Consider the following 11,793-nt stretch of genomic DNA (forward strand, 5'->3'; position numbering starts at 1 on the left):
ACCCTGGCAACATCCTTGTAAATCTTTTCTGAACCCTTTCAAGTTTCACAACATCCTTCCGAAAGATCCCCTTCCCTGCTTTACAGGGAAAGGGAGGTCAGAGCAGGTCAGAGGCTAAGAATCGTGCAGCAAGGAACTCACCTCCTGACTCCCCAAAGCCTGTCCACCATCTATAAGGCACAAGTCAGGAGTGTGAGGGAATACTCCCCACTTGCCTGGATGGGGGCAGCTCCAACAACACTCAAGAAGCTTGACACCATCCAGGACAAAGCAGCCTACTTGATTAGCACAACACCCACTCCCTCCACCACCGATGCTCAGTAGTGGCAGTGTGTACCATCTACAAGATGCACTGCAGCAAGTCACTCAGGACTCCATAGACACACCTTCCAAACCCATGACCTCTACCATCTAGAAGGACAAGGGCAGCAGATACATGGGAACACCACCACCTGCAAGTTCCCCTCCAAAACACTCACCATCCTGACTTAGAAATATATCACCGTTCCTTCACTATCATTGGGTCAGAATCCTGGAATTCCCTCCCTAAGGGCATTGTGGGTCAGATGTTTAAAATGGTGACTCACCAGCACATTCCCAAGCAAGGCTGTGGAGTGAAAGCTGACATTATTGCTGCTGCGCACACCCTATGTGTGACTGAGAGAAATAGCTCCAGTTCATTGAGGGGAGTGTGAGCCAGCCAATGAACTAAACGGGAATATGTTCCTGCCTGTCAAAGCGAAGGCTGCTCTTGCATGTTGAGGTCACTATAAACAACTCATTGGTAACCTGGAAACGTAACCCTGTGAGCCTGACAATATCAGAACTCTTTGCTAAACTAACTGAGTTTCCACCTCTCTCAGGGACTGTTCAGATTAGCAGCTGCAGCTTCAGTCCTGAAACGGTTAAAATCTGCTCTGGACAGTGGCTCCTTTGATCCCAATGAATTCAAATCGGATCCACACGCTGTGGCAGGTAAGGTTCGCCGGTTCAATCTGTTCAGGAGAGTAACTGGATAATACCTCCAACACAATTGTCCCTGTCCTGGGAGTGTTTGATGGGGACAGTGTAGAGGGAGCTTTACTTTGTATCTAACCCTGTCTGTTCCTGTTCTGGGAGTGTTTGATGGGGACAGTGTAGAGGGAGCTTTACTTTGTATCTAACCCTGTCTGTTCCTGTCCTGGGAGTGTTTGATGGGGACAGTGTGGAGAAGCTTTACTCTGTATCTAACTCCATGTTGTCCCTGTCTCAGGAGAGTTTGATGCAGATATCTACTCAGTCTGTTAGGTTTACCAAGATGAGTGGTTAAAATCAGACACTTGCCATTAATTTGCTGTCCCTGTCCTGGGAGTGTTTGATGGGGACAGTGTGGAGAAGCTTTACTCTGTATCTAACCCTGTGTTGTCCCTGTCTCAGGAGAGTTTGATGCAGATACCTACTCAGTCTGTTAGGTTTACCAAGATGAGTGGTTAAAATCAGACACTTGCCATTAATTCCATTTGCATTCTGAATTTCTAATTCTGCAAATCTTTTTAAAAATAATTGAAAATAAAAATGGGTGACTTTACTTCAGCGGAACGGCCGAAAGAAACTGTTCACTGACACCTCCTTAACACGTGTTATTTTGTGGCATTAACATGTTTGATGTGAACAGTCCTTTCAATTGGTCATGGGAATTAGTTAATACTCTTTATTAGTTAATTCTAGTTATGGCCAGCCACACCTGAAACCAGGTTCTCAGTGTTATGGCTCTATGTTATTGCCCACAAGGGGCTTTTCTTATAAAATATTAGTTGGCTACACGGGTGACTACTGGTGATGGTTAGTCATTTTAAAAACAAAAAGAAAAAGTCACGGTGATTTTGATGGTTTTGGAAGTTGCTCAGTTGTGCGTGATAGCCCCTCTGGGTCAAGGCACCATTTCTGATTGGTTCAATAATATTCTGTATGAGGCTTTTCGCGAACGGTACTGACATTTTCATTCTGGAATGCAACGGATTTTGTTAGGGGTGAGACAGATAACTGCAGAAATAATGGTCCCCTTTCTGTCTCTGTCTCTCTGCGGTAGGTGCATTGAAGTCTTACCTGCGTGAATTACCTCAGCCCCTCATGACATTTGACCTTTACGATGAGTGGTTCCAAGCTGCCAGGTATGTTGCCCACTGTGCCATTTTGGCAGTGTGGTGGTTAGCACTACTGCCTCATAGCACCAGGGATCCATCTTCGATTCCAGTCTTGGACGACTGTCTGTGTGGAGTTTGCCCATTGTCTCCGTCACTGCATGGGCTTCCTCTGGGTGCTCTGGTTTCCTCTCACATTCAGAGATGTACAGGTTAGGGTGGATTGGGCATGGGAAATTAGAATCATAGAATCCCTATAGTGTGGAAATATTTGGCCCACACTGATCCTCCGAAGAGTAAACTACCCAGACCCATTTCCTTGCCCTATCACTCTTTTTTTCTGACTAATGCACCTAACCCTGCACATCCCTAAATATTATGGGCAATTTTCCACAGCTAATCCACCCAAACTGCACATCTTTGGACCGTGGGAGGAAACTGGAGCATTTAGGGGAAACCCACAAACTCCACACTGACAGTCACCCAAGGGTGGAGTCGAACCCGGGTCCCTGCCGCTGTGAGGCAGCAGTGCTAACCACTGAGCCACCGTGCTAACCTGCATCCCATTGTGTCCAGGGATATGCAGGTTAGTTGGATTAGCCATTGGAAATGGAGGGATACGGGGATGGGGTGGAGACCTGGGTCTGTGTGGGATGGTTTTTGGAGGGTTGGCTCAGACCCGATGGGCCGAATGGTATCTATCTGTAGGCATTCTATGGTTCTACACATTTTCATTCCCTTCACCAGTCCTCTCGTGCCACACAAGTACCTGAGGCATGAAGGTCAGACCATGCTGCACTGTCCATCACTGTCAGCAGCTTCAGGAGTGGGAGCTGGCGTGGCCTCCACATTCCTCTCTGGCACATTTGGCACTTGCATGTGTTCAGCTTGTAGGTAATCCCAGGAGGACACAACCCTCACCTTCAGAGCCAACCTGAACCTGAATCCGATACTTCAGTCTCATCAGTGGGTTGGACAGAGTAGTTAGGGAGAAGCTGTTCCTGCTCATAAAACCAAAAAGAGTGAGCGGGCATAGATTTAAAATCACTTGCAAACAAAGCAAATTTGATATGCGAAAAAAAACCCACCAATCGCACAGTGAGTACTCAGGATAGGGGATACAATGGGAAAGAACTGCAGACATTGTAAATCAGAAACAAAAACTGAAATTGCTGAAAAAGCTCAGCAGGTCTGGCAGCATCTGTGGAGAGAAATCAGAGTTAACATTTTGAGATGAGTGACCCTTCCTCAGAATTGGGAGTTGGGATCCACTGCTGGCAGGTGGTGGAGGCAGGTTCAGCTGAGGCATTGGCTGTTTTTTTTGGACAGAACTGGTGGGCAGGCATAGGGGGAAAAGAGATTGGTGCTAGGGGTTAGCAATGGTGCAGGCACAATGGGCAGCACGGCCTTTTTCTGTAGTGTGACAGTTCTGTAACTCCGAGGAGAGATTGGGAATCCCACTCACTATGGATAATCTCTGGGCATTACGCCCATTTCCAATGCAGAAACAGGCCATTCAGCCACCTGCTGTCATTTATGCAACATTATGCCCCTCCCAGACAGAGAATTTAGAAATAGAAACATAGATTCTAGAAGCAGGAGGAGGCCATTCAGCCCTTCAAGCCTTCTCCACTGTTCTATATGGCTGATCATCCAACTCAGTCCCCCGTTCCTGATTTCTCCCCCATTCATTTTGATTCCTTTAGCCCTGAGAACTATATCTAACTCCTTCTTGCAAGCAGTGTTTTGACCCCATCTATTTAGTGTGGCAGAGAATCCCACAGGCTCCCCACTCTCTGGAATTCTCAAAAACTACCCTTTTTATGGCCCAATTTAGGGGCAGTTAAGAGCCAACCGCATAGCTGTGGGTCTGGAGCATGCCAGGTGAGGACAGGAGATTTCCTTCCACTACATCACAACAGCCCTGCAAGTCTTTTCTTTAATTATTGACTTAACAATGTCAGATTGTGGAAGTGTTGGTGTTGGACTGGGGTTGGACAAAGTCAGAAGTCACACAGGTTATAGTCCAACAGCTTTATTTGAAATCACAAGCTTTCGGAGTGCTGTTCCTTCATCAGATGAAGTCACTGAAATTCACCTGATGAAGGAGCGGCGCTCTGAAGACTTGTGATTTCAAATAAACTTGTCGGACTATATCCTGGTGTGACACCTGACTTAAATGTGATAGTGTGCAGTGGTTGGATTTGAACCCATGTCCCAGGGTCATTTATCTGGGCCCTAAAACAGAAGACGAGTCAGACCAGACTCGTAGCATTAACTCTGTTACTCTCTCTCTGCAGATGCTGCCAAACCTGATGGGTTTCTCCAGCACTTCCAGCTTTTATTTCAGATTTCCAGTTGGCTATATTTTGATTTTAGTTGCATGGATACAAAGGGTACTCCAAGGCAGTGCAGTGGTAGTCAGAGGGAGATACCTTGAGATGAATTTAAAATTGTTTGGGGCAATTCCAGTCCGAGACCCGAATCTCATTATTGCTGTTGTTTCTCTTTTGCAGTGAGAAAGATCTTCCCAAGAAGGTTGAGAGACTGAGAGAAGTTTGCACTAAACTACCACCAGAATCCTACAATAACTTACGGTAATGTCAAATACAAGGGTTACGGAGAAGGGGGTGCTGTGAGAGAGAGAGACAGGAATCCAATGGCTCAGATTAAACCTCCTGCTGGTATAGATCCTGCTAGTTCCCCAAACGAAAACTTGGCATAAAGTGTGTGACAACAACAACTTGCATTTCTGTAGCAGGTTTAATTTTTAAAAGTCTGTTAAGGGAGATGGTGGTCGCTGGATGGGCCCACCGTTTATTGATCATCTCTAGTTGCCATCACCCCCTCACCCTGAGAAGAGAAGGTGGTGGTTGTCAGCTACTTTCGCGAACAGCTGCAGTTGTTTTGATGTGATGTAATGTGATGTGATTTTTGGATTGGTCTAGTGGTATTATCTGGATTGTTAATCCAGGGAGCCAAGTAATATTCTGTGGACTCAGCTTCAAATCCCTCCACAGCAGATGGTAGAATTTGAATTCAACTTTTAAAAATCTGGAATTTCGTGTTTAATGATGACCTTGAATCTATTGTCAATTGTTGAAAAAAATCCAACTGTCCTTCAGGGAAGGAAACTGCCATCCTTACCTGGTCTGGCCTACATGTGACTCCAGACCCACAGCATCGTGGTTGACTCTTAACTGTCCTCTGGGCAATTAGACATGGGCAATAAATGCTGCCCTCGTCAGTGACGTCCTCATCCCATGAATGAATAAGAAAAAACCCAAAAATATACAGAATATTGTTAGGGAGGGGATTCCAGGATTTTGACCCAGTGACACTGAAGGACAGCGATATATTTCCAAGTCAGGATGGTGAGTGGCTTGGAGGGGAACTTGTCGTGGGTGGTGTTCCATGTATCAGCTGCCCTTGTCTTTCAAGTTGGGTCAAGTATAACTGCCATAGTCTTAACAGACCATAGAGAGGGAAACACACATAACTGATGGTGGGTTAACCTGAGGGTCACCATGCCTCAAGTGAGGGGAAGAGATTGGGGAGGAGGGATGGTAACTTCAGCTGGTAAAGGAATTGAACCCATGCTGTTGGCATCACATCACAAACCTGCCATACAGCCAACTGAGCTAACCAAGCCGCAGTTAGATGGCAGAGGCTGTGGGATTGAAAGGTGCTCTTTAAAAGTGCCTTGATAAATTTATTTGACTAAACATCCCACAGTATTTGATTAGATTAGATGACTGACAGTGTGGAAACAGGCCCTTCAGCCCAACAAGTCCACACCGATTCTCTGGAGAGCAACCTCACATTTACCCATTCACCTAATACTATGGGCAATTTAGCACGGCCAATTCACCTGACCTGCACATTTTTGGATTGTGGGAGGAAACTGGAGCACCCGGAGGAAACCCACGCAGACACGGGGAGAATGTGCAAACTCCACACTGACAGTTGCCTGAGGCAGGAATTGAACCTGGGTCTCTGGCGCTGTGAGGCAGCAGTGCTAACCACTGAGCCATTGTGATGCCCACAATTCTTGAGATAACCCCAGAATCCCCTTTGTTTGGGAGGTTGTGAACAGGACTGTCACCTCTCTCCTCCTACCCCCACTGGAGTACACTAAATGGGGGAGAACTACATTTTAATGCTCAGACTCTCTCTCACTTTCCAATAATTTTCTCTAAGTATTTGTCAAAACATTAGCTCTGGGTGGGATGGTGACGCCCAAAGTGGTTAAAATTATTGACAGTGCTCACCACACACATAAAATGGCTGACTGCAGGCCTGACTGTGCCGGGAGAACTTCAACCTGACATAAAAGACAATAAATCTTTCTTTAAACCAGGTACCTCATCAAGTTTTTGGCAAAGTTGGCGGAATATCAAGAAGTGAACAAAATGAGTCCAAGTAACATCGCCATAGTTCTAGGTCCAAACCTCCTCTGGCCCAGGGATGAAAGGTAGGTTAAAGGTCAGGTGGAAGGTCACTGAATGTCATGTTATCTGTCTCCACCTTTGGCAGGCAGCTTGACAATGTTACCATAGTGATTGTAATGACGGTCGGGTGGATCTCATTGACTATGAAATCCTTGATTGGGGTTGTTAACCTGGGGTCAATCAGGGAGCCCTGGCTGACAGATATAAACAGGGGATTCAGAGAGTCTCCTCACTGAGCTGGCTGGTCAGAGCCCATGTACTGTGCAAGGGTGACTGGGTGACGGGTTACTAGCCTTTGTGCAGTTGTGTTACTTACCTTCAATAGAGAGGCGGCCATTTTGTCCTCCTCGCTCGGGCCTGTGATCAGGATTGATGATCCTGCTGAAGTTGGACATACATTCACCCAAGCATTTCCACTTCTTTTCAAAATTAATGAAACCTAAATGGAAAGGTGCTGATTGACAGCACTACTTCCCAGGTTTCGGGGCTACAATGGATCAGGTATAACTGCCATAGTCTAACCAGATCATAGAGAGGGAAACACACACAACTGATGGTGGTTTAACCTGAGAGTCACTATGCCTCAAGTGAGGGGAAGAGATTGCTGCCCCTGAATAAGGGGCCACCCATTTAGGACAGAGATGAAGAGAATTTAGTCAAAGTAGATCGATCCTTGAGAAGCAAGGGCCTGAAAGGTGATTGGCTTATCTCTCCCGAGGTAACCTGTCAGCATCAAACGTGGAGGTGAAGTGGCCAGTGATTGGAGGAGCAGTGAGCAGTTAGAGGGATTATGGAAGAAGTTAACGGGGGTTGGGTCCAGAAACTGAGAGCTCCCAGTGTGGGGAGAAGGTCAGAAGTCACACGCCACCAGGTTATTGTCCAACAGGAGCTCTCGGAGCACTGCTCCTTCATCAGGTGAACTTTTTGTTTCTGATTTCCAGCCACCGCAATTCTCTCAGTTTTCCCTTACAGCATCCTGCATTGTGTTCCAACTTGTGTACAAATCAACCTGCAACTGAAGTCTGTTCACAACCCGGAGACCGACTGTATGTGATGGTGTTACCAACAACTGAGTTAGTGACAATGAGGACAAAAAGCCCCCCAAAAAATAAATAAATAAAATAACCTCAGAAAACCTCAAGAGGGAAAGAAAGGTTATTGTGACCCATGGTAGGCAGGAATGTGATATAGTCAGACCAGCCACGATCTTTCTGAATGGAGTGCCCAGCAGCCTATTGGTCCTCCTGATTATTATGTTCGTACCCAGTTCCAAGCTGAGGGGGCTGCCCTATCCCAATGACTGATCAATAATTCCCCTGAATGTGCCCTTATTTCAGCTTCCCACAACGGTATGCAGGAACCTAGGTGATGGCCTAGTGGTATTATTGCTGAATTGTTAATCTAGAGACCTCAGGTAATGGTCTGTGGAGCTGGGTTCAAATCCTAACGTGGTAGCATCAATTTTTCAAAAATTCTGGAATTAAGAGTCGAATGATAACCATTAACCCATTGTCAGGAAATCCCCATCTGGTTCACTAACGTCTTTTGGGGAAGGAAATCTGCCATCCTTACCTGGTCTGGCCTACACGTGATTCCAGGCCTACATGTAACTCCAGACCCACAGCAACGTGGTTGATGCTTAACTACCCTCTGGGCAATTAGGGATGGACAATAAATGCTGGCTTCGCCAGCGATGCCCACATCCTGTGAATGAATAATTTTTTAAAAAATATACATGTCCCCCGCAGCTCAGTGGTTGCTCTCTTGAATTGGATCCAGACTCTCATGGGATTGCCATCCAGCGAGGAGAATTGGGAACAGGATCCTGGATGAAATTCCCACCGGAACACACCGGGAAGGGAGTGAGATACCATCACTCACAGAAGAGGTCAACTCATTGCCCCTCACCCCCTCCTTTGATCCTAAACTGCTAACCTGAAGAAGAACCTGAGAGAGGTTCCTTGTATCTATTTATCCCTCAACCAGTAACTGCTTTCAAGCAGAAAACAGAGAACCTGGTCATTTTCAGCTAGCTGCTTATGGGATTTTGCTGTGCACAGTCTAGCCCACCACACATTGTACATTGGGATGGTTGGGCTGTCCTTAGAGGTGGTAATGAGGAAGGTGGCCCCACTTCTGTATTGGAGGACGGTGCAAGCTGTTCTGCACAGGAGGATGGGACCCCACGCGCATGAAATCTTTACTTTCTGAGAAAGAAACCAAGCCTCGGCCTTCTTGTCGTGTTGCAGGAAGGTGTCGCTGATGGACATGGCGTCGGCGTCTTCTGTCCAAGTGGTCACGGTCATGGAGCCCATCATCCAGAACGCGGAGAGGATCTTCCCAGAAGGTAGGCTCTCTCCGCTCAGCTCCGTGAGAGTTCCTCAGGATTTACCTCCGCCAATCCCTATCCCCACCCACCCCCTCCCCCACCACACCCACCACGGGGCCTCTCCTCTGCACCAGCCTCCCCCTCCCCTCCGAAATGAAATTCACCCCGTTACTTCAAAGGGAACGAGAAGGCTAGGTCGAGTAGCCACGTTAATGCGGGGCTATGGGGACAGGGTGGGATGCTCTTCAGAGGGTCAGTGTAGACTCGATGAGCCAAACAGCCTCTACCTCCACTGTAGGGATTCCATGATTCTGTGGAATAGTGTATACAATAGGGACGTTTTGCTAAAACTGAACAAGGCACCCAGCTGGAATATCATGAATAGTTTTGGGCCAAATATCTAAGGAACAGTAGATTTATCATTGAATCCCTACAGTGTGGGAACAGACCATTTGGCCCAACAAGTCCACACTGACTCTCCGAAGACTATCCCACCCAGACTCATTCCCCTACCCTATTATTCTATATTTTCCCTGACCAATGCACCTAACCTACACATCCCTGAAGGGGCAGTTTAGCATGGCCAATCACCTAACCTGCACATCTTTGGACTGTGGGAGGAAGCCAGAGCACCCCCACGCAGACATGGGGAGAATGTGCAAACTCCACACAGACAGTCTCCTGAGGGTGGGATCAAATCCAGATCCCTCACGCTGTGAGGCAGCAGTGCTAACCTCTGAGCCACCGTGCCACCCAGTACACTGGCATTGGAGGCAGTCCAGGGAAGGTTCACTCATCTGATCCCAGCTATGGAGAGACTGTCTTATGAAGAGAGGCTGATTAGATTAGATAGGAATCCTGTATGTTTCATAAAATCACCTGCCCTCATTGGAGTTTAGAAGAATAAGAGGTGACTTTATGAAGCATACAGGATTCCTATAAGGCTTGACAGGAGAGATGTGGATTCATTGTCTCCCCTTGTGGGACCAGACTGAACCATCACAGAGTAAGGGATTTCATAATTAATACAGAGATGAGGAGGAATTTCTCCTCTCAGAGGAGAGTGAATCTGTGGGACTGTTTACCACCGAGGGCTGTTAAGGCTGGGTCATGAAGTACATTCAAGGCTGACGGATGTTTATTGGTAAGGAAATCAAGGATTATGGGGAAAAGTCTGGAAAGTGACGTTGAGGATGATCAAGTCAGCCATGATCTCAGTGAATGGGCCAAATGGCCTACTTAGCCCATGGTCTTATCACAGTGAATGGGCCAAATGGCCTACTTAGCCCGTGGTCTTATCACAGTGAATGGGCCAAATGGCCTACTTAGCCCATGGTCTTATCACATAGGGCAACAATCACCTGGAGTTTTCCAGGGATTGACAATGGAGTATTCAGGCAGCAGCTGGCATTCCCATTGGCCATGGAGATTGTGAGGGTATACTAATAACAGAATTATAGGTACACTACATTTACTCTGTATCTAACCCTATACTGTCCCTGGAAGTGTTTGATAGGGGACAGTGTAGAGAGAGCTTCACTCTCTATCTAACCCTGTACTGTCCCTGTCCTGGGAGGTTTTGATGGGGGACAATGTAGAGAGAGCTTCACTCTGTATCTAACACCGTGCTGTCCCTGTCCTGGGAGTGTTTGATGGGGTCAGTATAGAATGAGCTTTACGCCTTATCAAACCCTGTGCTGTGCATGACCCTGAGAGTGTTTGATGGGGGACAGGGTAGAGGGAGCTTTACTCTGTATCTAACCCTGTACTGTCCCTGTCCCTGGAAGTGTTTGATGGGGGACAGCGTAGAGGGAGCTTTACTCTGTATCTAACCCCATGCTATCCCTGTCCCGCGAGTGTTTGATGGGGACAATGTAGACAGAGCTTCACTCTGTATCTAACCCCATGCTGTCCCTGTCCCTGTCCCTGGGAGAGTTTGATGGGGTCACTGTAGAGGGAGCTTTACTCCTTATCAAACCCCGTGCTGTCCCTGTCCCTGAGAGTGTTTGATAGGGGACAGTGTAGAGAGAGCTTCACTTTGTATCTAACCCTGTACTGTCCCTGGGAGTGTTTGATGGGGGGACAGTGTAGAGAGACCTTTACTCTGTATCTAACCCCGTGCTGTCCCTGTCCCTGGGAGTGTTTGATGGGACAGTGTAGAGGAAAATTTACTCTGTATTTAACCCTGTGTTGTCCCTGTCCCTGGGCATGTTTGATGGGGAACAGTGTAGAGAGAGCTTCACTCTGTATCTAACCCCATGCTGTCCCTGTCCCTGGGCGAGTTTGATGGGGACAGTGTAGAGGGAGCTTCACTCTGTATCTAACCCCATGCGGTCCCTGTCCTGGGAGTGTTTGATGAGGAACAGTGTAGAGGGATCTTCACTCTGTATCTAACCCCGTGCTGCCCTATCCTGGGAGAGTTTAATAGCACAGTGTACAGGGAGCTTCACTCTGGATCTAAACCCGTGCTGTTCCTATCCTGGGAGTGTTTAACAGGGACAGTGTAGAGCGAGCTTCTCTCTGTATCTAACCCCGTGCTGTCCCTGTCCCTGGGAGTGTTTGATAGGGGACTGTGTAGAGAGAGCTTTACTCTGTATCTAACCCCGTGCTGTCCCTATCCTGGGAGTAGGCAAAAGTGAGGACTGCAGATGCTGGAGATCAGAGTCTAGATTAGAGTGGTGCTGGAAAAGCACAGCAGGTCAGGCAGCATCCGAGAAGCAGGAAAATCGAGGTTTCGGGCAAAAGCTCTCCTTGCACTGTCCCCATCAAACACTCCCAGGACAGGTTCAGCATGGGTTTAGAGACAGAGTAAATGTAGCACACTTATAATTCTGTTATTAGTCGATCCTCACAATCTCCATGGCCAATGGGAATGCCAGCTGCTGCCTAATAC

The 11,793-nt window shown here is 47.3% G+C and overlaps 1 protein-coding gene across 1 annotated transcript in view; it reads left to right on the forward strand.

Moving 5' to 3' along the window:
* Positions 1-11,793, forward strand: part of LOC122542002 (SH3 domain-binding protein 1-like) — a 58,150-nt gene that overhangs the window by 42,845 nt on the left and 3,512 nt on the right. The window contains exons 11-15 of the mRNA XM_043679295.1: positions 864-975; positions 2,069-2,150; positions 4,637-4,717; positions 6,481-6,594; positions 8,821-8,918. Of these exons, the coding sequence (XP_043535230.1) occupies positions 864-975; positions 2,069-2,150; positions 4,637-4,717; positions 6,481-6,594; positions 8,821-8,918 (487 nt within the window). The remainder of the gene's footprint in view (positions 1-863; positions 976-2,068; positions 2,151-4,636; positions 4,718-6,480; positions 6,595-8,820; positions 8,919-11,793) is intronic.

Source organism: Chiloscyllium plagiosum, chromosome 39 (genome assembly GCF_004010195.1).
Source record: "Chiloscyllium plagiosum isolate BGI_BamShark_2017 chromosome 39, ASM401019v2, whole genome shotgun sequence".
NCBI lineage: Eukaryota > Metazoa > Chordata > Chondrichthyes > Orectolobiformes > Hemiscylliidae > Chiloscyllium > Chiloscyllium plagiosum.